Below are 27,220 nucleotides of genomic sequence, written 5' to 3'. Positions count from 1 at the left end.
GAATGTGGTTAGTGCTGCTCATCCCTTTCTTCTGGGAGCATGGAATCCTGGTACATGCAAACAATATCTACAGGATTAGTCCTATACAAACACTGGCTTCCTAAGCTTGGGCAGGCTTCCAGAAAGACTGTACTTTATGTGGTCTGCTACCACAATCCATTTCTGAAGGCATGGTGCATTTCCTCTACTGGGAGGAGCCTCTTAGAAGAGCTTACTTGGTTTGCTCCAAACTTCTTCCATGTACCTCTCTCTTCCTTTGCTGATTTAGCTCTGAATCCTTCTGCCATGATAAAACTTAGCCATGAGTATATCCATATTATATGTCCCATGAGTTCTAGTCAATCAATGAAACTGGGAGACCCTGTCACAGCCCCCCTTAAGGGTGCTTAAGCACCCTCAGTGTCCACAAACTTGAGTGTGATCCAGAGTTTGTAACTGGCACAAGAAACAGGAGAGAAGTCTTCAGTTTATAGTGGAAAAAAAATCTGGCAAGGGCTGGAAATATGGCCTCGTGATAAAGTGCTCACCTCGTATATATGAAGCCCTGGGTTCAATTCCTCAGCACCACACATATAGAAAAAGCTGGAAGTGGCGCTGTGGCTCAATTGGTAGAGTGCTAGCCTTGAGCAAAAAGAAGCCACGGACAGTGCTCAGACCCTGAGTTCAAGCCCCAGGATTGGCAAAAAAAAAAAAAAAATCTGGCAAATGCTACCTCAAGTGTACAATAAAGGCTCACACAATCAGGTGACATGTGCCCCCAGATGAGATGTGGAGAGATGTGTCTTTAATATCTGTGGTATTTTCCCTGAAAATCTATAACATTGGTCTAATCCTAAGAAAAACATCAATCACAGATTGGGAGGCATGGTGTCAGATTCCTGCTCAGTACAAAACTGTCAAGGTCAAGAAAAGCAAGGAAAGGGGCTGGGAATATGACCTAGTGGCAAGGGTGCTTGCCTCATATACATGAAATCCTGGGTTCGATTCCTCAGCACCACATATACAGAAAATGGCCAGAAGTGGCGCTGTGGCTCAAGTGGCAGAATGCTAGCCTTGAGCAAGAAGCCAGGGACAGTATGCAGCCCCTGAGTCCAAGGCCCAGGACTGACAAAAAAGGAAAAGCAAAGCAAAGCAAAGCAAGGAAAGACTAAAGAAGACCAGAGAGCATGACAATTAAGTGCAAGGTGGTACCAAGTAGATGCCAGAACAGAAAGACTGTAATGGACAAAGTGATGAAATTCAAATAAAATCTGGTGTCTCATTAATAGTAACAACCAACATTAATTCTTTAGTTTTGACAAATGTGTCATGATAATACAGGACATTAATAATGGGAAAAATAGGTTAGACGGATATGGGAACTTGATACTACCTCTGAAATTTTCCTACCAGTGTAAAATTAATACAAAGCATTTTATATTGTGATAGTAAATTTGAAAATAAGTATTATGACCCTGGATTTTTGCTTTGTTTTCAGCCATTCTTATGAAACCACTGTCACCAGCTTCTTTTCATACAATTTTCATAATGAAAAATTTAGAACTTAACAAAAGTTCAAGGAGAATAACATGAAGGGCCCTTAAGGACTCATCACTAACCTTCAACAATTCTGAGCTCATGACTAATTTTACTCCCTTTATAACATCCCACTCAGCTCCCCTAGAGAATCTGATGCAAATCCCAGATACTATGTCATTTTACTATAATTATGTCAAAATATGCCTTTCTCTTAGGAAGAAAAAAAGACACAATAAGGTGCTTTCTCTCTCTCTCTCTCTCTCACACACACACACACAGAGAGAGAGAGAGGAAGAGAGAGAGAGAGAGAGAGAGAGAGAGAGAGAGAGAATGAATTATGAATTCTTTTTTTTTTTCTTTGCCAGTCCAGGGGGCTAGTATTCTGGGCCTGGGCACCATCCCTAAACTCCTTTTGCTCAAAGCTACACTCTACCACTTGAGCCACAGTGTCACTTCTGGATTTTTCTGTGATTAATAGGAGATGAGAGTCTCATGAACTTTCCTGCAGGGCTGGCTTTGAACCATGCTCCTCAGATCTCAGGCTCCTGAGTAGCTAGGATTACAGGTATAAGCCACTGGTGCTCAGCCAAATTCTTTAATATCATTAAATATTTAAGCAGTGTTTATATCCCTCAAATGTCCTATAAATGTTTTTATTCCTCCTAATTAAGATTCATATATATTACATCTGGTTAATGTTTCATAATTCTTTTTTAATCTACATATTTTCCCTTCTATCATATTCTTCCCTTGCAATTTGTTGAAATAAAGTCATTTACTTGTGCTGGTAGCATTTTATCTTCATTTGTTAGGAGGAATACTTCTGTAAGATTAACTGATCCTCGGGCTGGAAATATGGCCTAGGGGCAAGAGTGCTTGCCTCATATACACAAAGCCCTGGGTTTGATTCCTCAGCACCACATATATAGAAAACGGCCAGAAGTGGTGCTGTGGCTCAAGTGTCAGAGTGCTAGCCTTGAGCAAAAAGAAGCCAGGGACAGTGCGCAGGCCCTGAGTTCAAGGCCCAGGACTGGCAAAAAAACAAACAAACAAAAAAAACAAAATAGTAATGCTAATTGGAATAAACTACATATAAAGATATGCAAACTTTTTTTTAAAAAAAGTGCTTGCCTCAAGATTAACTGATCCTCAACAATTATATGATTACTCTGAGAAACGTTCACATACAGAAGGTAAAACATGACACCTGATTTTTCCCTGAGTTATTTTCCTAGTATTCCTACGGGTGATCAGAAAGAGTTTTTGTTTATTTACATCTTCCTAGCTCCTAGCATTAAACCATACTTGACTTTAATTCATCATACTATTCCTCATTGGCACTCATATTGTCCTAGCTCTGTCTGGTGGGACACTGTTCAAACTGGCCCTGGGAGCCAATTCTGAGAGTTCTCAGACAGAACTCTAGTATTGATAAACTTTTTGCTTCCTGGTATGACCTGATGCTCCACATCATCCTGTACTCTGCTCTTAACCCACCACTTGCATTAAGAGATAAAATTCAAAGTGAACAACAAGCTGGACATGGTAATCCTGGTACTTGGGAAGCAGAGGCAAGAGAATTATGTGTCTGAGGCCAATCTGGGCTACATTAGGAAACCTGTCTAAAAATATTACTCCCAAAACATCTAAGCACTGATAGTCAAACTTAAAGTTAGAACCACAGAATTTTAAATGACTGTCTCTACCCACTGTTTCTTAGCAGTTTTCAAATATTATCATAATTTCTTTTACTTTATTGCTGACTAACAAATGTCAATAACACAATAATTACCAAAAACAGTTTAAAGTGTTTTTACAAACCTTCCACCTTTTATTACCTTGCGAAGGTATACTATACTAAAAATATATAATCAAATAACTATGCTTTAATGTCACTTTAAATGGTTTATGAGTCACAATGTTATCAAGCAGACAGATATTTTCTTTGACTTGATTTTTAGGTATTGTTTCTTAAAATTAAATTATGCTTTAAACTACATAAAATATGTACATTGCTCCAAAACTACATCTCTAAAATAAAATATACTGAAAGGAGTCTAACTTCTATCCTTATTTGCACCATATTTCTTCCATCACTTTCTCCTTGTTCAGGTAATTAAACACTATATCCAAAAATTGTTAAAGAATAAGGACCTAGGGGCTGGGAATATGGCCTAGTGGCAAGAGTGCTTGCCTTGTATACATGAAGCTCTGGGTTCGATTCCTCAGCACCACATATATAGAAAAGGCCAGAAGTGGCACTGTGGCTCAAGTGATAGAGTGCTAGCCTTGAGCATAAAGAAGCCAGGGACAGTGCTCAGGCCTTGAGTCCAAGCCCCAGGACTGGCCAAAAAAAAGCTGTATACCTATGTTTGGTGTGTATAATCTCTAGGTGATAATGCAATCTATTTGCTCTGTTTTTAGTATATTTTCTTTTTTTTTTTTCTGCCAGTCCTGGGGCTTGGACTCAGGGCCTGAGCACTGCCCCTGGCTTCTTCTTGCTCAAGGCTAGCACTCTGACACTTGAGCCACAGCGCTACTTCTGGCCGTTTTCTATATATGTGGTAGCTGGGGAATCGAACCCAGGGCTTCATGTATATAAGTCAAGCACTCTTGCCACTAGGCCATATTCCCAGTCCCTTTAGCATATTTTCTAAAAGATAGAGAAGCTTATCAATTTATGATGAGGGTCGCATCCCCCAAAATCAACTGTAAGTAAAAAACATTATAAGTCAAACACACACAGAATAGACCTAACCTACAGAGTGTACTAGCTTGGCAATCAGTCCACTGCAGTTTTGATTGTTTCCTCCCAGGACCTCATAGCTGAGTGAGAGCTGTGTCTTGCTGTGCTGCCAATCAGGGCAAGAAGGATTTATTCACCTATCACTGACCTGGAAAAGGATCCAAATTCAAAATAGTCAGAGGACAATTTCTTCTGTGCCATCATAAAAGCAAATAATCCTAAATCAGTTGTAACTTAAAGACTATATTTTCAGAAGTGGGCAGTGCTGTTCTCAGTTATTTATACTAATAATCTATGTTATATCCTTTTATATAATAATCTTCACATATGGAAGGCAAGAGATGATACCTGATTTTTCCCTGAGTTCTTTTTCTAGTATTCCTAAGGGTGATCAGAAAGAGTTTTTGTTTATATACATCTTCCTGGCTCCTAGCATTAAACATACTTGACTATAATTCATCACACTACTCCTCACTGGTACTCACACTGTCCTAAAATATCCATTTGTTCTTTACTATAAGGACTATTAATATTAGATGATACCTTTTTTTGCTCTAACTTTCCCCCATCCCTCAACATCTGATTTTTAGTGAGTATATTTATGACGTAACCAATGATAACCTACTTTCTACACCCCCTCCACATCTGCTTCTAATTTATGATAGTTATGTGGTATATTACGTAGTATATATAGTTACATGGTATATTCACTATCGGTAGTCACTGCATGTCACATTCTCTCTTGACGCCTTTCTTAAGTCTGGATTATAACTAACCAACTAATGATTGGAAACTTATATTAGGAAGGAGTATCTACAATCAATTCTGTTTTCCAAAACTATGTTCTAAAATAGTCAATAGATTCCTCAGGAAAAGCACATTTGAAGAATATTTTCACATTCTTCATATAACCTTAACAGTGTTTGCAGTTCTTGTATCTAGGGATCAGTACATCCAGATCTGAAAACTCTTGTTGTGTCTACCCTGTTTTCTAGCATAACACAGGTAAGTCTGTTAATAACTGGATTTTCTTCCTCCAATAAAGGATTTAGTCATTTTGCCTGGATGCCTGTTTTTTTTAAAGCCCAATAGTGCTATTAGAAAAGTGTTGGCTATTCCAGGTTAATCTTCCCAGAAAGCAATATGCTCTTTCAAGATAATCCCAATAGCATTTTTGTTTGAGTAATATTTCCTTGAAATTGACATGTTGAACTGAATTCCCTTTGTCTATCAATTTAAATATAATTTAAAAAATAATAATAGTGGGAGAAAGCAAAGGAAGGGGTGATATTGTCCAAAAAGAAACGTACTCTTTACCTGGCTATGTAATTGTAATCCCTGTGTATCACCATTATAATACATTTTTAAACATAAAATAATATTAATAATAATGAGTAAAACCTTTCTCCTTTCCCCCCCCCCCCACCTCCGTTCCGCTATTCTCTTTCTGTGCTGGCACTGGAACTAGAACTCAGGGTGCTGTGTTTTCACTGGGCTTTTTCACTCATGGCCAGTGTTCTACCACTTGGGCCATACTCCCACTCTAGCAAAATGCTGGTTAGAAATAAGACTTTTTATTTGGACTGGCTTTGAATTACCGTTCTTAGTTTCCTGACTAGTAGGATTACAGGTGTGAGCCACTGGTGTCTGGTGGTTTGTTTTGATTTTTCAAAAGTGGTACAGGGGTTTGAAGTCATTTTTGTTACGTAAGTACCACTTGAGCCATGTCTCCAGCCACTTACTTAAGCCTAACTTCAAGCCCTTGGTGCCCCAGTTATTTTCTAGGTAGGGTCTTGTTTCCTGCCCAGGTACTCACATGGATGCTGAACTTCCTTGTACTGTAATCCACTTAGGTCTGTAGCTGGGTTAATAAGTATGTGTCACTACACTCAGCTTCTTTCCATTGAGATGGGTGTCTTCTGAACTTTTCTGACTGGGCTGGTCTGCTTGAAAAGGGTCTCAAGTGGATGCCCAGGGATGGCTTTAAATTTCAGTCTTCCCCACATCCCACCCATCTCAGCTTCTCCAGGAGCCCAGCAATATTTTTATATATTTTTTTCATTTCTTTATTGTCAAAGTGATGTACTGAGGGGTTACAGTTTCATAGGTAAGGCAGTCCAGCAACATTTTTCTATTTTCACTTTCACTTAAAGACTAGCCATTTTGTTCAGACACTCTTAAGAGTTCTTTCCTATTTAATTTTTCACTCTGAAAATAAATTTTAAATTGTACTTTTCCTGAATTCTTTCACTTCAGCTTTTATTTTTAAAATTTTCTGTTCTATCCAAAAATATAGTTTTCCCAATTCTGACTTATCATTTTCTTCTAGAATTGTTTCAGCCCCCTAAGCTCAATTTAAAGTATTAAGCTCTTGCTGGGCATCGGTGGCTCATGTGGCTGAGATCTGAGGATTTCTGTTCAAAGCCAGCCCAAGGCAAGAAAGTGAGACTCTTATCTCCAATTATCCACTAAAAGATCGGGACAGTGCCCAGGCCCTGAGTTCAAGCCCCACGAGCAACAAAACAAACAAATAAGTGAATATAGTATTGAGCTTTTGTTTTTATCTTTCTTTGTGGTCATCTTTGTTATACTGCTCTTTATTCTCTAATAAATTTGTATGGAATTTATTTGACTTCTCAGTTTTTAATTTTTTGTGCTAGTCCTGGGGCCTGGGTGTTGTCCTTGAGCTTCTTTTGCTCAAGGCTTGCGCTCTACCACTTAAGCCACAGTTCCACTTTCTGCTTTTTGGTAGTTTACTTAAGAGTCTCATGGACTTTCCTACCAGGGATGGCTTCAAACCAGGATCCTTAGCTCTCAGCCTCCTGAGTAGCTAGAATTATAGGTGTGAGCCACCAATGCCCGGCATAACTTCTGCTCAGTGGTAAGTGAAGTTAGTTTTTCTCTAGTTTAGTGTGTGTGTGTGTGTGGGTGTCAAATAACCTTTCTCACTTCAAAGCAAAATTCAATTTCCTAGTTTCTCCATAGGGCAGACCTTGTCCTAGAAGAGAGTTTGGGTTTGTGAGTTTCACACCCCCTTTCTGCTTCAGTTTCAGCCTCTTCCATGGTTCCCCAGCCCTTACTGGTAAGATGGAGCCTGTGAAGTCCTCTCCATTGACCTGCTGCTCTTCTCTGAATGCCCATCTGGCTTCCCAATATGCCTAATGAGATTGGAGGTTTTCTAGCACTCCAGGCCTTCTCAGGTCCCTCTTCAGTTCCTTTTGTAGTTTCTGGTATCATAGAAGCTTTCTTTTTTTTTTTTTTTTTGGAGGGGGGGCAAGGAGGGAGGTGCCAGTCCTAGGGCTTCAAACCACAATCCTCAGTTCTCAGTCTCCTCTTAAGTAGCTAGGATTACAGGTGTGAGCTACCAGTGCCCAACCAGTCCCACAAACTTTTAAAACCACATTATGTACATATTAAGTTGTTTCATACTATATGGAATAGCTACTGTAATAATATAGTTATATTCTGATTTTTAGTCTGTTTCTCTTATAATCTGATTAAAACTGAGATCAAACTGTCAGTGAAATTCTAAATTGTGCTGACTTTTAAGGAATTTTCTGTTAGTTTATATTATATTTGAACTCATTAACATGTCCCCTCTTAATATATTTACTATACATTTACTTTTTACCATACAGTTTTTGGCCTCTAATAACCATTTTTTCTTTCATTTTTTACCCCTAATACTTCTTTTTCTTTCTTTTTTTTTTTTTTTTTTTTTTTTTGCCAGTCCTGGGCCTTGAACTCAGGGCCTGAGCACTGTCCCTGGCTGGCTTCTTTTTGCTCAAGGCTAGCACTCTGCCACTTGAGCCACAGCGCCACTTCTGGCCATTTTCTATATATATGGTGCTGGGGAATCGAACCCAGGGCTTCATGTATATGAGGCAAGCACTCTTGCCACTAGGCCATATTCCCAGCCCCGTCCCTTAATACTTATTTTTCTTTCCCAACTCAAACATCATGGCTTCTATGACAGTTTTTTACAGCACTCTGCTAAGAGTTCTTTCCTCCTGTTCTCAAATAGTTTGTGCTTACTTATCACAATAATTACAACAGTAGGTTCTTTATATGTATTTCTTCTTGTAAACTCTGTAAGCTGGTAACTGTCTACTTCTTGGCAGGGAGGAATTTTGCTTATTCATTTTTACATACCAGGTGACAGACACTTCTGTAGCAATTTTCTTCTTTCAATAACCATCATGTTATATTTGGAATACAAATACACCCTAACCAAGCCTGCCCATGGCTTCCCACCTGCCTTCCTGCTCACCACAGGTGAAGCAATTATAATGATGGGCTCCAAAAGCCACTTGTAAGCATGAGGGCAATATGCCAGGGAGACAGAAGGCAGAACTAAAAGAAGCTGACTTCAGGGCTATCACACCAGTTTGAAGCTGACTAAATCTGGTCCATGGAGATCATGCAAGAAAAATAAGCACTCCTCAAGGCCACTCTTTTCTGTAATCTATTGCTAGTAACTAAACACATTCCTACTGATATACTTTGGTATTTGAGAACTATTCAATGAAGTAGTGAATTAATGAGGTTTGCTAAAAACTACATAAGGAACCTTTACAGGAATATTTACCCTATGGGCACATCACAGATACTGGTTGACTAACATATGTATCTCTTTGGCTCCATGTGAAAAAAGGTCACATGGAGGTCATTCTATACCCAGAAAGATAATGGCTCAGAAGACAGTGTCCATCCTTACAAGGACAGGAGTACTCTATCCGAAAAGTAAGATCCTTCTGAATCTCTTTCTAATTTTCACTTGAATTAAGAAGGACCAATTCTCTAACATTTAGAGAAAGAATACTCTTAAATACTTCTGAAAACCAACAGGACTTCAGTAAGTTAAAAAATGCTGCCACCATGTGGCACTTATTCTTTTACAAATGAAATGTTTATAAAGAAAAGAGAATCTGTTGCCATTCACATGGAATCTTTTTAATATATAAACAACCTTAGTTTTTAAGTGCTAGCCTGTTTTTTCCTGATGAGAACTCCAACTGAATAGCACTACCTCAACAGTGCTCCCTGTCCAGTAGGCTCTCCTAGAAAAGGCCACTTCTACTAAACATGAGGCAACAGTGGGACAGAAGTATAAATACTCAAAGTAAGTACACAGAACGTTTTCCCATGTAAATGAAAGGGAAATGGTAGGGGGTAGCATTCAGAAAAGAGAGCTAAGCTTGATATATAGCAAAGTTTTGCCAATTGTGAAGGTCACAGTGTAAAAACAGTGAAGAGCAGGTCTGTAGTCAACATCTTAGTCACAGAAATATCTTTAGTTCCTGCCTTACACAAATAAGTACTTCAATACATTTCTGTTGTTGTTATTTTATAAAGTCTTATTATATAACCCAGGCTAGCCCCAAAGTCACAGTCCTCCTGCCTCCATCTTCCCAGTGCTAGGATTACAGGTAACACCATGCCCAGCTCACCAATACATTTTATTTGACTGAGTCTATCATGCCCAATGTGAAAAATTTTATTTTTTTACTAAACATTTTTGAAGATCATGCTTATGTCATTTGTTTATACAATAGTTACTTTAACTAGAGATATAAAAAACTGAACCCAAACTCATTATGATTATTGCAAATTCTATATAAATTTCTATTGCTGTATTTACTGCCACTTCTCTTAATAACTAAAATGTTTAATGCCTATATATGAATTAAGATATCAATCCTCATAAAAGCCCCAAAACTCTGTAGAGCTACTGTTCTTGTTTTAACGATGAGGAAACAGCCTTGCAAAGCAACTAATCATGCCAAGTTAGAGAGGTACCAGGATTTGAACACAGATATGTCAAGTGCTGAGGCCTGCATTTTCCATGCCCTTCTGTACTGCCTCTTTAAAAAAAAAAAAAATTCTTAGAAGGCTTAACAGTGTAACAATGCAGGAAATTCTTTAATTCTCATTTTCTCTTAGCAATTATCTTTTATCTCATTTATGAGGTTTGGCTTCTGCAGGAAGCTACCTTGAATGTAACATACTCAAAAGCATGAAAGAACACTCATTTCATCATCTTTTCTAAGAATCAATTTCTCAGTGTAACATGTTTATAGAACCCAACTACAATATTTAAAGAATGTCATTTTATCAATATAATTACACTTGTATTCTAGGAATGACTCGGCAGTTAGCCATCTGACTTACTCTGTTTGTTCTCCGCACTCAGTCTCAAAAAAGAAAGGGGGTTGAAATAAGCCAACCTTAATCCCAAAATCCTATGCTTCTCTTAATATAAATGAGATCTTTCGGAGAATATTTATAAATATTGTTTCAATAAAAACAAAAACAAACACCTGGGTATTTCAAGTTGACCACACTAACAAAAATGGGCAGTAGATGTCAGAAAAATCTTTTTTAAAAAATATTTTCTTATTATGTAACATTTTATTGTAATACATTCTTCTTTTTTTTTTTTTTTGCCAGTTCTGGGCCTTGAACTTTTAGGGCCTGAGCACTGTCCTTGGCTTCTTTTTTGCTCAAGGCTAGCACTCTACCACTTGAGCCACAGCGCCACTTCTGGCCGTTTTCTATATATGTGGTGCTGAGGAATCGAACCTAGGGCTTCATGTATATGAGGCAAGCACTCTTGCCACTAGGCCATCTTCCCAGCCCAGAAAAACCTTTTTATACAGCTCTGCTACTTATTCTCTTGAATTATTAAGCATCTATAATGCCAGACACTGATTCATGCAATTTTACAACAAAGTATGAAAGACAATCCCTACTGTCCTGGTCCCTAAATTCTAGTGTCAGGAGACAGGCTTATTAATAAGTAGGTAACAAAAATATTGTGGGTAGTCCTAAGTACTTGTGGAGTGTAGAATTCCAAATGGCTTTCCCTAACACCCACAGGATGTACATACACCTTTTCCTAGTGAATTCAACTGGCGCCTAATCAAAGTGTGCAGTGAAGGGATCCTAAGGATGTAGTCTGGTGACTTTTAGAACTATAGATTGTTTTGAAAGGGATTGTCTACAGTGGGCCTGACTAGTTAGGAGAACGTGAAGTGCTCTCTTCGGAATCAATGGCTATCTTCTGTCCACAGCGCTCTGAAGTAGAGAAGCACATGAAGAATTGGAGTTTCTCCAATTCTGGCTTTGAAGACAGAAGGAGCCACATGACAAGAATTGTGGGTTTCCTCTGGAAGCTGAAAGTTGGTCCCTATCTTGCCAGAACCATGCAAGTTTGGAAGAAGACCCTGAGCCCTACATGGCTAACACCTTGATTTTAGTTTTGTGAGATCCTGAGGTAAGCTCCCAATTATGCTGTGCCCAGACTTCTGACTTACAGAAATTTAAGCTAATAAATGAGTACTGTCTTAAGCTATGAAATGTGTGGTAGCTTATTACAAGCCATTAGAAAACAGTGCTATATAGAGCATCATAGAGGGGGATATAATTAAATGTCTTAGAGACTACTTTTTTTTTTTTTGCCAGTCCTGGGCCTTGAACTCAGTGCCTGAGCACTGTCCCTGGCTTCTTTTTGCTCAAGGCTAGCACTCTGCCACTTGAGCCACAACACCACTTCTGGCCATTTTCTGTACATGTGGCGCTGGGGAATCGAACCCAGGGCTTCATGTATACGAGGTGAGTGCTCTTGCCACTAGGCTATATTCCCAGTCCCTTGGAGACTACTTTGAATTACACATCAGAGGTGATCTTTAACCTACAATCCAAACAAAAAGAGTGAGTCATGCAAAAAATGGGGAAAGAAAATATTTTAGAAAATAGAATTACTGATGCAAAAATAATTGTGATGTGTTTAAAAATGGAGGGATAAAGTGTGAACAAATATAGCACTGGTATTCATTAAATACAATGTTGAAAATGAACTATACAACTTGTGGTGGGGACCAGAGGGAAAAAACTGAGAGAAACTGAGAGAAGGGGTGACATTGTCCAAAAAGAAATGTACTTATTACCTGACTCATGTAACTGTAACTCCTCTGTACATCACTTTTACAATAAAAATAAGTTTTTTAAAAAGAAAGGAGCCAAGTGTAGCCTCAGCACAGTAAATGCAGAGCTATATACAACATTCTAAAAGATGAGATATTGATGATCAACCAGTTTGTGTATGTATGTGTGTATGTGTGTATGTATGTGTGGTGTGTGTGTGTGTGTGTGAGAGAGAGAGAGAGACAGACAGACAGAGACAAAGACAGAGAGAGAGAGTTGTAGAGCTTGAACCCAGGGCCTAGGTACTGTCCCTGAGATTTTTTGCTCAAGGCTAGTGTTCTACCACTTTGAGGTACAGTGCCACTTCTGGCTTCAAGAGTCCCATGGACTTTTCTGCTTGGGCTGGTTGTGAACTGTGATCCTCAGATCTCAGCCTCCTAAGTAACTAGGATTATAGGCATGAGCCATTAGTGCCCGGCACCCAGTTTTAAGTATAACTAGGGATAGCTTTTTGTTTGTTTGTTTTTGCCAGTCCTGGGACTTGGACTCAGGGCCTGAGCATTGTCCCTGGCTTCTTTTTGCTCAAGGCTAGCACTCTGCCACTTGAGCCACAGCGCCATTTCTGGCCATTTTCTATACACGTGGTGCTGGGGAATTGAAGGGCTTTATGTATAGGAGGCACGCACTCTTGCCTCTAGGCCATATTCCCAGCCCCTAGGGATGGCTTTATTGTAAGTGTGAAGAGAAACCATGAGGACAAGGGTTAAGCAAGGGTGTGGTTTGAGCAAGTGTAGAATTCACATTTGGTTAGTATGTGGAAAATAGTCCACAGGGATAAGGCTGAAAACAGGAGGACCATATAGAAGCCTGCTGCAGGTGGCCAGGAGAGGGCTGATGGTAGGCTGGATCACAAAAAAGGTGGGTAGAAAGATTTAAGATATAGATCAGAGGTAAACTTGGTGATAGTATGGTTGCTGGACTGTATGAAAAAAGAACTGACTACAATTCCCATATTTAAGAAATAATGCGGGGCTGGGGATATAGCCTAGTGGCAAGAGTGCCTGCCTCGGATACACGAGGCCCTAGGTTCGATTCCCCAGCACCACATATACAGAAAACGGCCAGAAGTGGCGCTGTGGCTCAAGTGGCAGAGTGCTAGCCTTGAGCGGGAAGAAGCCAGGGACAGTGCTCAGGCCCTGAGTCCAAGGCCCAGGACTGGCCAAAAAAAAAAAAAAAAAAAAAGAAATAATGCACACCCTCCATGAAACATTCAATAAGTTCTTTTAAACATATTCATATAACACTCTGCAAAGAACACACAATAAGTTTCTACAGAAATTTTTACTTTATTCTCAGTAAAAAATGGCACTAGTCGTAGCATGTAAAGAAGAGTCTTCGGAGAGTTTTCGGTGTATCCTAATTATTCTTACCCCACAAGAACAATGATGCTGTTGAAAATAGCTGAGTTACTTCTAGATGACACACCATAATCTAGGACACAAATGTATGTTATACATGTGCACAAATATGCTTGCACAAATATATGTGTGCATACATCATTAGATCTCCACAATCCTGGGGAGAGAGTTTCCATGGTTTTTGTTTTGTTTTTGTTTTATGTTCATACTGTGGCTGACCTCAGGGCCTCACATTCTCCTTTTGATTCTTTTTGCTCCTATTCTGGTTTGTTGCCAGTTTTAAATGGAGATAAGAGTCTCAAAGACTTGTCTAAACAAGTTGGCTAAAATTATAGGCTTGAGCCATTGGCACCTGGCTAAAGTTATCATTTTTTGAGTTAAGAGTCTACTGAACCCAGAAATGGTTTGTTTAAAGCTATATATAGCTCTATTGTGAGTACTCTACTTTAGCATTCCTGTAGAATTAAAGGATTAATTAGAAGGTCTACACATCCTCTTTGGATGAAGCTTTATTTGAAAATAGAATCTCAACCTGCTCAAAATTACAAAACTGTGTAACACTATTTACCATGTATCCATCAATAATTGGAAAGTTGCTGCACAATGCACACTGAAACGATTATGCAAATATGAAACCAGAGTAAGATCAAACAGGATGGCATGCTGCAGAACATAGCATGCAAGGTAAGGAGTGTCAGAGAGCAGACTTGAAAGTTAGGGGCTGGTCACAGGGTGATGTTTATAGACCTTTTGTTATAAGATATCTTGTAAGGCTGCAGGGTTAAAAACTGATCTGGCTTAGGTGATAGAAGAGGCACAGTGGGCAGAAGAAATGGAAATCCCCAGATGAGGTATCATCTAGCAGACTTGATCATTAAATGAGAGCCTTAAAAGAGATGGAATGGCCAAGGATGATTCTAAAGTTTCAACCTGAGTGCTTGAGTGGGTACAGATGCTCCAACAGACAGTAGAGAAAGTAAGTCTGGAATACTTATACCCCTTAGGCCCTAAAACTGCTGTGTCCCCCCCCACACACATATCATTTCATAAATCAAGCGCAAGCAGCAGCAGCAGCAATAGCCTCAGCCACAAAAAACACTTGTGACTGAGTGCCAGTGGCTCACACCTGTATCCTAGCAACTAAGGAGACTGAGATCTGAAGATGAGTTTCAGAGCCAGCCTGGGCAAGAATGTTCCCAAAGTTCTTATCTCCAATTAATCACCAAAAGCTGGAAGCAGGGCAGAACTGTAGCTAAAGTGGTAGAACACTAGCTTTGAGCTAAAAAGACTCATGAATAACACACAGGCCCTGAGTTCAAGCTCAGGACTGGCAAACAAACAAACAAAAAACCCACTTGTGATCAGCAGATGACTAGACTAAGAACCAGAACTTGAACTGAAGTGTCCTGCTATCTGGTTTTCTTTCATCCTATTAAGAATAAGTGTTTTTACCTCTTTGTAATTTTTACTTTGTGTACTTTATAAACACTGAGATGAAACCAGATTTGAAAACTGATTTTTAACCTTCTGTATATTAGCAGAATATATGTGTGTATATACATACATATGGCAGAGTTTTTATAAAACAAATTATAAGTACTCACTTCAAATTCTTTTACAAAGTAACGAGTTTCACCTTGAATAACTGGTCTGTGATCCAAAAGCCTTGAATGAATTTCTCCAAGATCTATAAAAATGCAATAAAATCTAGGTTAATCCATGCTGAGAGTCATAATTTCTAGCTTGTTCTATTCTTTCCCTTCCTCCAGAAAACTAAAATCCAGTTTAGACTACTGATGAAGAAATCACATCCACTGCCACTGAGTGTGTAATTAGTACAACTATTTTTGATGCAATGTGCAATCACTGAAGACATATATACCTAAGAACTTATATGCCTGATAATTCTTGCCTTGATTTATAACCTCAAAAAAGTCTTACATGAATGTAAGACCCCTGTAAATTTTTACTTAAGAATGAATAGAATGTCAAATTAAAATAAATGCCCTAAACACATTCATAAAGTGTAATACCACAAATCAGAGTAAAAATGAATTCACTAGTTATACTTATAAACACATAAATTTCTGAAATATAGTTAAACATAAAAGCAAATTTCAGAAGAATTAAAGCTATACATTTTAAAGATATTTTTAAAAAGCCACTTCCTATTGAAATACATACAGAAGCAATAAAATATAAAGAAATTCAAAAGAATAATAAACACCAAATTCAGGATCCTGGTTACAAATAAAGGAGGTAGAACAATGGATAAAATTAGAACGAAGTGCAGAGTGAAGCTTTTAATGATTTATTAAGGTAGCTGATGAATGTTCATTGAAGGTTATCTTTACTTCTTGATAGGTCCTAAACAGTTAAGAAAAAAATGTTCTTAATTTTAGCTGGTTTAATTTAATTTCAACAGTTCAAATACCGCAAATTTTCTGCAGAAGTTAAATGTCCAAATTAAAATGTGTATCATCATTCATTGGAAATCTGTTCCCCCAAAGTTTATGCTTTTACAGACATGCAATAAAGCAAATTTCTTTTTTCTTTTTTTAAAATTTTGCTAATCCTGCAGTTTGAACTCAGAGCTTGGGCACTGTCTGTGAACTATTTTTACTCAGAGCTAGCATTCTACCACTTGAGACCACAACTCCACTTATAGCTTTTTTGGGAGGTGGAGGAGTGGGAGTGGGGGAGTGATAAGAGATAAGACTCTAACTGACTTTTTCTGACTGGGATAGCTTTGAACCATGATCCTCAAATCTCAACCTCCTTCAGTACCTAGGATTGCAGGTATGAGCCACCAGTGCTTGGCTTTTTAAAATTGAAGATAGAGTCTCAGGGACTTTACCTGCCTGAGCTATCTTTGAACCATGATCCTCAGACCTCCTGAGTACGTAGGATTACTGTACAAGTCACCAGCTTGATTCAATTTTAATAAATTTCATCAAGGTATATGTTGATAATATGCTGAAGTAGAAAAATATAAATAGGACTAGATTTTCTTAAATCCCTCAGTAACTCACTACCCAGATCATTTTTTCTTTTTTTAAGATACAAGACCTCCCTTCCTCTCAGATCTCTTTATTAACAGGAGTTAATAAGAGACCCAGACACTAAGCTTCTATGCTCTGATAAAGTCCATAAGCTTGTGCGAGCACTGGGTCTCCTGTGCAAGGAATACCTTTTCACATCTCATTTGGAAGTGTTAACTGGCCAAAGGATATAGTCTGAGCTTCAGCCTGACATTCCCAATGACTGGCTTCAGCTTCATTCTCCATGTTAGCAATTAGGAAGCACTTGCTGTTTTCCAAACATACTATGCTGCCTGAAGTGTCCTTGCTACAGCTCATACTGCTGTCACTGCCTGGAACTCCTCTCCACCAACCCTACCTTATCGCCTGGAACTCCTCTCCACCAACCCTAACTTATTGCCTGGAACTCCTCTCCATCAACCCTACCTTATCGAATTCCCTCTTCCTTCAAAACTGCTTAGATATACTCTCCCTTGAAATCACCATCCACTGCTTCTAGCTTCCTCTGGAATAGAGTCTCTTCCCTTTCCTTTGGTAAAGAGGAGTGTGTCCATTTTTGTTTTATGGATTGCCCTCTGTGTTCCCAAATCACTTGAGGCATCCTCTTTTATAACATCCTTTACCTTAGAGCCCTCAATTATCTCCTACTCAGTGTCTCAGAGACAACATTGTTTATGTTATTTATAGATGATAGGGTTAGAAGTATCTTTCTATATGGCTGAGAAGCAGTGAAGGTTTGCTGATTTGAAGACATCTATGAGGCTAGATTTAGTAGAAAGTCATAGAAGCTCTGAAGAGAGAATTCAGTTCTGTGTAGTAGATAATGATCACTTCTAAAACCCCAGCTGTGCTCTGAAATTTAAGATAGAATACATGCACACATGCGTACACATGAGGGAAAAAGATCGTGAAGGACACATTATCACAGAAATCATTTCATTATAAAAATAAAACAAGCCTACTAACAATAATTGATTTGGAGGAGCCCCACATATTCCACATAAATTCTGCTATTTTAATAGTAGAAGATAAGCTACAGATTTTCACAAACATCCAACTCTAGTCATGCTACCTATGTGTATTCTTTTGTTGTTTGACCTACAACGTAATTAAAATACCTTTTCTTCCCTATATGTTCAAAATCTAAAGTGAGAGGCCTTTCACAAAATATGCAGGGAAGTGCTTTAATGGGAGGTCAGTGTGATTATGGGATATTAATAAACAGTGAATTGCAGACCTCACATTATTCTATAAAGAGAAAATTGGGTGCTGGTGGTTCACGCCTATAATCCTAATCCTAGCTATTCAGAAGGCTGAGATCTGATGATCCTAGTTCCAAGCCAAACCTGGCAGAAGACAGAGGGAGAGTGGGAGGGAGGGGGAGTGGGAGGGAGGGAGAGAGGAGAGAGGAAGAGAAGGAGAGAGAGGGAGAGAGAGAGAAAGAGAAAAGGGGGATTCTTTCTTTTGGTCTTGAATGCGGAAACTTTTCAATGAAATATGTGGATCTCTGCATATCATAGAAAACAACTTAGTAAATAACGTTTTTCTTGATGGTACCTTGGTATAGTTTGGATGTTGAATGTTGCCCCAAAGTCTTATGTGATTTCAGAGTTAAAACTACTAGGAAATGGTAGAACCTTTAGTAAGTGGAACTTAAAGTCATTAGGTTTTCAGGGGCACACTTTCAAAAAGGGTTAGAGCCCTACTAGCCCTCTGTCTCTGTCCATTCTACTTCCTGGCTCATGATGTGAGTAGTTCCCTCTGGAGTCCACCGCACTACCGCACTTGTTGCCAGAAGCCCAGAGAAATGAGCACCTAGTTGTGAACGGATGAGTCCTCCTTTATAAGTTAATGGTCTCAACTATTTTGTTACAGTAATAGAAACTTAATGCACCTCTACCACATCGTCACACAAATGATGCTCTTAGTTGGAATACTTCAACACAGATATAACCTCTCTTTATACCTCATGTAACTGACTCACAGTTCTCATTCATTAAATTGTTGTGTTTTACAGTGTTTACCAAGAATGTCTAACTATGGCTGAACCATTGCTCACAGAGAAATGCAGCACTGGGTCACAACATTTTTGCCCACTAGATATGGCATCTGTGACAATACTTCCTTAACTAGCATTTTTGTCTTATTATGAGTTGAAAACCCATTCTTCCACAGAACTCTGTTCCTCTGTAACACTTAACACTTAAAAAAAAAAGTTTAGTAGTAGCCTCCTGATATTAAGAACCCAACTCTGCTGCAAGTTCAATGTCTTTCAGACCAGCCAGCACTGAGGCCCTAACATTGACCCTGGCAGCCTGACCGTGCCTTCCATGGCTTTCATGACACAATATACTCTGCCACAGTTTTCCTTTTCTAAAATAAGCTCACACCATGAATATGCAAACAGCCTCTTTTCCACCTTCCTATGACTGGATCACACACTGCAAACATTACTCTAGCATTTTCCAGAGCAGTCTCTTGTTCGTAACAGCAATTTTCCTTTTCACTGTAGATTCACAAAACCCAACTGACAACCAAAAGCACCAAGGCTCATGCTGGCACAGCTGTGTAACAGAGGTATTTTTCTTCACAAGGCACATATCTGCTTCCTGCTCTTCGGACACTACACAGCATTTCAGCACCATGCTTGGGGCATGCTTCCTTTTTTTTTTTTTTTGCCAGTCCTGGGCCTTGGACTCAGGGCCTGAGCACTGTCCCTGGTTTCTTCCCGCTCAAGGCTAGCACTCTGCCACCTGAGCCACAGCGCCCCCTCTGGCCGTTTTTCATATATGTGGTGCTGGGGAATCAAACAGGAGGCAAGCGCTCTTGCCACTAGGCCATATTCCCAGCCCGGCATGCTTCCTTTTAACAGACACAAAATAATTACATGAGATACAGTGTGACAGTTTCAATATATACATATTATGTGTAATCAGACTAGGTAGCATTTCTGTAACTTCACACAACTATCATTTCTTTGTGCTGAGAACAAGGAAAAAACCTATTAGGTTTTTTTAAAATTTATTAATTGTCAAAGTGATGTGCAGAGGGGTTACAGTTTCATACATAAGACAGTGCATACATTTCTTACCCAACTTGTTATCTCCTTCCTCATTTTCCCCTGCCTTCCCCCTCCCCACTTCCTTCCCCCTTTGAGTAGTATGGTTGGTTTACAGCATATAATTATGTAAGTATTGCTGTTCTACTAGGTATTTTTAAATGTTCAATCAATTTCTTCCAATCACACTCTACTGTATGATAGAACATTTGGAGTTATTCTTACAACCCAAATGCACCTCTGTATAACTTCCTCTCTCCATTCCTGGGGACTATTTTAAACAGCAATATCAATGGCAATAAGCCTTTTGCTTCATGAAAACATGTCACTAATATAGAAATTGAAAAGGGTATCCATAAGATGAGAACTGAAATAAAAAGTGGGCATTTAATTTACTGGGCATCAACTGGGAATGTGCAAGTCAGGTGTCTCAAATGTCCTTGTACTGGTACATGTGCAAATGACTACCACCACTACTGGTTCTGGGATTATGAAGGTATTTTAGTGAATAAGTGAATTCACAAATCTAAGTCTCCAAGCAAGGAAGATTATCTGACACCCCATCTTCCAGGAAGCCTCATCAGTTTTCAGTCTACTCCTCCTGACACCCAGCCATGTGTCAGACATCCTCAAAGACCCAGGGCACTACTTACCCAGGGCATTACTTACGAACTACTTACATGTTCATTGAAATGTGGCAAATATTCAACAAATATCTGTTTATGCTTCAAGTCTTGAGATAAACTAAAAAGTATTTTAATAATGAATAACTAATTTCAGCAGGGCAGTTACACAGGAGACATGATTGGGAGAACAAGACCTTATCTCAAGGTCTGGGTCTGGTGGTACACCATCCTTCATTCCATCTACCATGAGAAAGTAGGCTCATGGTCCAGGACAGCCCAAGCATAAAGCAAGACCCTACCTCAAAAGCAACCTTGGCAAAAAAGGCTGGAGGCGAGCTGAAGTAGTAAAACACCTGTTCAGCAAATGCAAAACCCCAAGTTCAAATTCCAGTACCTCAAAAAAAAAAATGATCTCATAAAACAATTCAATAGAAGCCAAGGGCCAGTGGCTCACATCTGTAATCCCAGCTATTCAGGAGGTTGAGATCTCAGGATCACAGTCCAAAGCCAGCTGGGCCAGGAAAGTACATGAGACAATTATCTCCAATTAACCACCAATAAAAGGTGGAACTAGAGCTGTGCCTCAAGGTGGTAGAGCACTACACATGAGTACAAAAGCTCACAGACAGCACCCATGCCATGAGTTCAAGGGCAGGACAGGCACCAAAAAAAGAAAAGAAGCTACTAGAGCTGAGGATACAGCTCCATGGCAGAGTACTTCCTTTGCACACGTGAGGCTCTGGGTTCAATCCTCAGCACAGGAAGTGGGGAGAAGCAAGGATGTTCTAGATATATTTTCAATTACAACTTAATTTCAGATTAACTTAGAAAATTTCCCTGGAATTCTCTCTTTCCTTGTCTCTCAACTTTTATGTTTAACTACCTCCACCCCAGTTTTATTGGAGCGTAAGCTGAAAAACAAAAACTACCCATTTCAGGTGCACAAATAGATGATTTTGTAACTTATTTAAATTACTATTACTGAAAAACATCAACTCTTCTCTTGGGCCTACAAATTAACAACAAGCAGGAGAGAGGCTTGCCATCCCTGCCTGCATTTTGTATCTGTTCTTTACTCTGAGCTGGTTTCTCTGCAGATGCCTTGCAGACACCATGGACTCCAGAAAGAATGGATCTATCAAGAACATCCTTGTAGGGAAGAACAAAGGAGAATGTGCCCAACGAAAGGCACAGCAGCACCTCCTTAGGCCACACACCAGCTGACAATGCTGTGTTTATCTCGACAAGGCAAGACTTCAATAACAACTCTCTAGAACTCCTCCCAAAGGAAGGACTGAGATGATGACCAACCAGCCCAGTTAAATGGGACTGTTTAACTGTACCTCTTTCCTCTATCCCAAATTCTCTCCAAACCAAATTTAACACAAAATCTTTCTCTGCCCTTCACTATTATGCATTTTTTTTTAAATTGGGGGTATAGAGGAAATTGGCTGGACCTGACATGTGGAACTCCAGAATTCTGGTTCTGAGGCCCAAAATTCCAGTTTCTGCTTGATAGGTACACATATTGTAACATAACCACAACTAAGATAATTAACATGTTTCCCACTTCAGATACATAGTTACTATTTTCCCTCATGATAACATATCTATTGTCTTAGCAAATTTCAAGCCTATCTTTTTATTGGGGGGGGGCACTCTTGAAATTCTATCACTCATGAAACCGAGAGAGGAGGATCCAGAGACCAACCTACCAGCTTAGGTTACACAGTGAGTTCAAGGCCTCCTAAGCAACATAGCAAGACCCTGTCCAAAGACAAACAAAAAACAAAAAAAGGACTCTCAAAATTAAAAACGTCTGTAGAACACAGAACACCATCAACAGAATAAAAAGAAACCCACAAAATGGAAGCAAAATTTGCAAACTCCTTTTCAAGAGATTTAAGACCAAGACTACAAAGAACTACAACTCAACAAGAAAACAGCTTAAGAAATGAGCAAAGACTTGAATTGATATTACAGATATTTCTCTAAAGAAGATTCACAGGTGACTAACACATAGATGAAAAGATGACTGAAGTCACTAACCATGAGGGAAATACAAATCAAAACCATAAAGAGGGGCTGGGGATATAGCCTAGTGGCAAGAGTGCCTGCCTCGGATACACGAGGCCCTAGGTTCGATTCCCCAGCACCACATATACAGAAAACGGCCAGAAGCGGCGCTGTGGCTCAAGTGGCAGAGTGCTAGCCTTGAGCAGGAAGAAGCCAGGGACAGTGCTCAGGCCCTGAGTCCAAGGCCCAGGACTGGCCAAAAAAAAAAAAAAAAAACCATAAAGAGACAGCATCTTACTTCCATTCAAATGGCTAATGCCAAGGACTGAAAATAACAAGTGTTGGTGAGGATACGGAGATGCTGGAAATTTTGTACTGTTGAGGAGAATGTAAAATGGTACCGCCAACCTGGAATGAGATATGTTGATTCCTGAAAAAAGTTACAAATAGAATCATCATATGATTCCGCAATTCTACTTTTGGATATATATTCCAAAGTACTAAAAAAATAAGATCTCAAAGGACAGTTGTATAATTCATGTTTATAGCTGCATTACTCACAATACTCAAGGAGAGAAGGTACTCAAGTGTCTATAGTCAAACAGTGTGATGTCCACATAACAGGGATTGCTACTGTGCCAGACCCCAGTGGCTCACACTTGCAGTCCTAGCTACTCAGGAGGCTGAGATCTGAGGATCTTGGTTAGATGCCAGCTCAAACAGTGAAGCTCTTGAGAATTTTATCTCTAATCAACCACCAAAAAAGCCATAACTGGAGCTGTGCTTCAAGTGGTGGAGTACTAACCTTGAATACAAATGCTCCAGAACAGTGCCCAGGCTCCAGAGTTCAAGCCCCAGGCCTGGCATAAAAATTAAAAAAAAAAATTTAAGGAAGAAAACTGTTAAACATGTTAAGAGCATCGATGCACACTGAAGATACCACTAAAAAGCCAGCTACCAAAGGAGAAATATCAAATGACTCCACTTATGAAGTGCCAGAAGTAGATTCCTAGACAGAAGTAGGAATCTGGTGGGTGATAGGGTGGGACGCAATGGGCAGAGAATGCAAAGTCATTGTTTAACAGAAAGTTTGAGTTGGATGATGAATTGGATGCACAGTGGTAATGGAGGTCACAACAACGTGAATGTATTGTTATACTGAGTTACTAAAGCCACTAAAATACTTTATAATTAAAAACAGTTAAGGTGGTAAATACATTTTTCTGCTGTACAGGGGTTTGTAGTAATCACTTGAGTTACACCCCCACAACCTTCTGTGCTCTGTTATTTTTCAGATATTGTTTGGCTTTTGCCTAGGGCCACTTGAGACTGATTCTCCTTTTCCTCCAAGTAGTTGAGAATATAGGTAGGAGATACCATGCCCCATTTAAGATGATAAATTTCTGTTTATTTTACCACAATTACAAAAATTAAATTCTTCACTATGAATGCATATGAATAATTCTAATTTAGTTGTAATGCTGGTGCAATGTTTCTGGGCTCCTAATTCGACTTGAAATTAATTCGTTTAAGGGACAATTTGAAACAGTCTAAACACAGCCAGCTGTGCTGGAGCTGCTTACAAATCTGATAAATAAAATTACAACAACGCAGGGGCTAGGCATGAAGCCCTAGGTTTGATTCCTCAACACCACGTATACAGAAAAAGCCAGAAGTGGCACTATGGCTCAAGTGGTAGAGTGCTATCCTTCAGTAAAAAGAAATCAGGGACAGTGCTCAGTCCCTGAATTCAATCCCCAGTACTGGCAAAAAATAAATTACAACAAAGCAGGTACCAACCAAAGGATACCTACCGTTCCCTCATAGTGCCAGAGATCTGGGAGAGCTAACAGCTTCCACACTGAAGCCCAGTGAAGCTGGACAGGTGAAGCATTGTGTTAAAAGGTGGCTGGTGATGAAATACGCAGTTTCACCTGGGCGTTGTGGCTCATGCTTTTCTCACTAGCTATTTACGGGGGTGAGATCTGAGGCTCGGGGGTTTGAGTCCAGCCGAGGCAGAAAGTTTGTGAGACTCTTATCTCCCATGAACCACCAAACAGCCAGAAATGGAGATGTGGCTCAAGTGGTAGAGCGCTAGCCTAGAGTACAGAAGCTCAGGGACAGGGCGCTGGCACTGGGCACATACACACACAGCAGTTTCTCTAGGGAAATAGGGTCACTGTGAGCTTTGAGAACTAAACCTACTTGTGGTTCGCGGGGATGTGGCCTGTGGCCTTCTCCGAGCTCCAAGCTGGACCATCAGGTTTCTGCACGTGTAGGGAGGAACCTTTTCTCACCCTAAAAGTCTTTTACTCCTGGCAGAACAAGGGCTGACGAGGTAAGTCGGGTAAAACGGTAGTCACGCGCTAAGCGACTGCCAGGGGTGAAACGCCCCCCAACTCCCAAGTCTGGGGTCCTCCGCATTTCACGGCTTGGCCTTTCCTCGGAGGCCCAGGGCGTGGAGCGGACCGGGGGGCGGGGCGGGGGTAGGGGTGGGGCGCGAAGATGGGCCGGGAAGCGCCGGAAAGCTCCCGGCGGCAGAAGAGCAGAATTCGGAAACTAGAGGAAGGAAGGCGGAAGCATTGGACCCCGGGGAGAAATGGGCGGGACAGGCCACGCCCCTTCCCACTCCACCCTACGCAGGCGCCCGGAGCCTGACGCGAGGCCCGGGTCAGAGGTCGCCGCCTGGGAGGTGGGGCGGTGCTGGAATTCCCCGGGGACGACCAGCCACTCCGTACCCTTAATAATGAGATGTGCTGAGCCCGCAGTCCCCAACGAGTCCCTCTTCTTGCCGCTGCTGCCGCCGCCCGTGGCGGTCTCACGACCCACAGGGGTCTCCGTCCCTCCGCCACTCATTCCGACCTGCTCCGCCCACCAGCGCCTTCGCCGCGCCTGCGCAAACTGTGTGGCACGCTTCCAAGGCGCTAGGCGTTGCGTCATCACAAGGCGTCGGAGAAGTTGCGTTTACTTAGTGGGCAGTTCTAGAAGGTGGGGTGGCAGGTGTAGCCGATGTCACCATGTTGAATTAGGGCGGAAGGTCCCGCAAGGGAAGCTTCTGAAAGAAAACTCCATTATTGCACCCTAAACCTGCTAGGACTCATTATGGTTTAGAGAAATTGAAGGAGGGGATAATATTAGTGGCATAAATAGTTATTAAATTTGTATTTTACTTTAAATATTTTATTCATTATTAGGTACTGTAATATGGAGGTCAGATCTGGCCAGCGAAAGAGGGCAGAAGCTGACTCCATCTCCATTGCCTCCCCAGCCCCGGCTGGGCTGCGAAGAAGCCCGAGAAGATTCCCTCTCCTTGTAAACAATAGTAAGGCCAATTCTTGATGGGCATGCCTGGATTCCTACAGGAAGGGAAGCCCCATCCTCTGGTAATGGGAGTTCCTGAACCCCAAGAGACAGGGATGGCACATGGCCTATAGTTTACTGAAACTGTCAAGTGCTTGAAACTGGGAGCTTCCTGTGACCCTGCCCCCTGACCTGACCCTATTTAGGGGCAGGCAAGCTCAGGCGCCAGCCATTACGCCATGCCACACGTTCAAGGCTTGTGTCTGTTGTACCCATGGCGTCCCAGTTCAGCTCTCCACTGGAGGTGAATTGGTTTGTTGGTTCTTGGAAATCCTCCAGAAGTTAAGTCTCTGTGCCACTGTTTTGTTCTGTGTTATATGTTTTTCTGAAAACTGGGACCAGTCCATCCGGAACTTCCCCAATAAATTCATCTTTTTACTTGAGACTGTCTCTTGAGTGGTGGACTCTTGGAGGGAGCCATTACAGTATAACCAATATTGTATTAAGCACAAAAAAATTAGAGATTAGTTCTCTCTCTCTTCCCCTTCTTTTTCTCTCTCCTCCCTCCCTCTCAGTCCTTCCCTCCCTCTCTCTCTCCTTGCTTTCTTTCTCTCAGAAAGGTGCTCAAGGGTAGCCCAGGTTGGCTTCAAACTCGTGGTGCTCCTGCCTCACCCTTAGTGTAAGGATTACAGCCACACAGTACCACACTTTTGAGGATCACTTTTCAGATTCACTTGCATCTGTGTGAATTTTTAAAAAAAACCTGATGACTTTTGCATTTATAAAATGTCAACATTATATTCACTAATAAAACAGATGTGATTGCAGAAGGGACTGCTTTGCTAGACTGGTGGGGGGATGACCACAGGGCTGCCATATGGAATTTTGATAAACCCCGTAACTTCATCTTGTATTTTTAACAAGTCTTCATATGGGCTCCTTTACCTCCTATGTTCATGTGGTGTTAAGACTCATCTCTGATCTCTCTCTTTTTTCTTCTGAAGAAGGAATGTATAATAAAGAGTCTCTAAATGAAAGGATGGAGGAAGGTACAGCACTCCTGACTGCCTAACCCAACATGGTCAGGAAACACCTTCCAGGTGGCAGTTTTATCCCCAGGCCTAAAATGAGGGATGAGGGTACATATGGAATAGGGTGAGGTGGGATGGGTGAAGAAAGAACTTGGAGATTCCTAGCAGAGGAGATAAGTCCAAAGGTAAAGAAGCATATAACAGATGAGTTAATAAATACAATGTAAGGTTGGTTAATTCCAACCTGACTTCCAGCCTTTTTAGTCTTACTTTTATTTTCTTATCTTTATTATCAATTTCTAGAAAACAAATCTTTTTGCCACTTACTCTTCTTACTTCTGGGCACTTATTGAAGCCTTTTTTTTTTTGAGTCTTTATAAATCAAAATCTACCATAAGCTTGTCTTCTTAGTGTTTTTGAGTCACTGAAAAACCTGAGAAAGCTCACTATAGTAAAATAAGGTTGAATAGTTCTCCTACATTAATGTAGATATGTGAAAAAATTAAAAATTCTGGGTTTTGCCTCAAAAAATTTGCTAGA

The 27,220-nt window shown here is 40.3% G+C and overlaps 1 protein-coding gene across 1 annotated transcript in view; it reads right to left on the bottom strand.

Annotated features, from left to right (window-relative positions):
- Window positions 1–25,216, bottom strand: part of Bloc1s5 (biogenesis of lysosomal organelles complex 1 subunit 5) — a 44,966-nt gene extending 19,750 nt beyond the window's left edge. Inside the window, exons 1-2 of the mRNA XM_048348500.1 lie at window positions 25,088–25,216; window positions 15,213–15,295 (exon numbers count right to left, since the gene is read on the bottom strand). Coding sequence (XP_048204457.1) covers window positions 15,213–15,295; window positions 25,088–25,205 — 201 coding nt within the window. The 5' untranslated portion in view covers window positions 25,206–25,216. The remainder of the gene's footprint in view (window positions 1–15,212; window positions 15,296–25,087) is intronic.
- Between the last annotated feature and the right edge of the window lie 2,004 nt (window positions 25,217–27,220).

Source organism: Perognathus longimembris, chromosome 6, assembly GCF_023159225.1.
Source record: "Perognathus longimembris pacificus isolate PPM17 chromosome 6, ASM2315922v1, whole genome shotgun sequence".
NCBI lineage: Eukaryota > Metazoa > Chordata > Mammalia > Rodentia > Heteromyidae > Perognathus > Perognathus longimembris.
The sequence above is the reverse complement of the archived record's forward strand: the minus strand, read 5'-3'. Positions and strand labels throughout refer to the sequence as shown.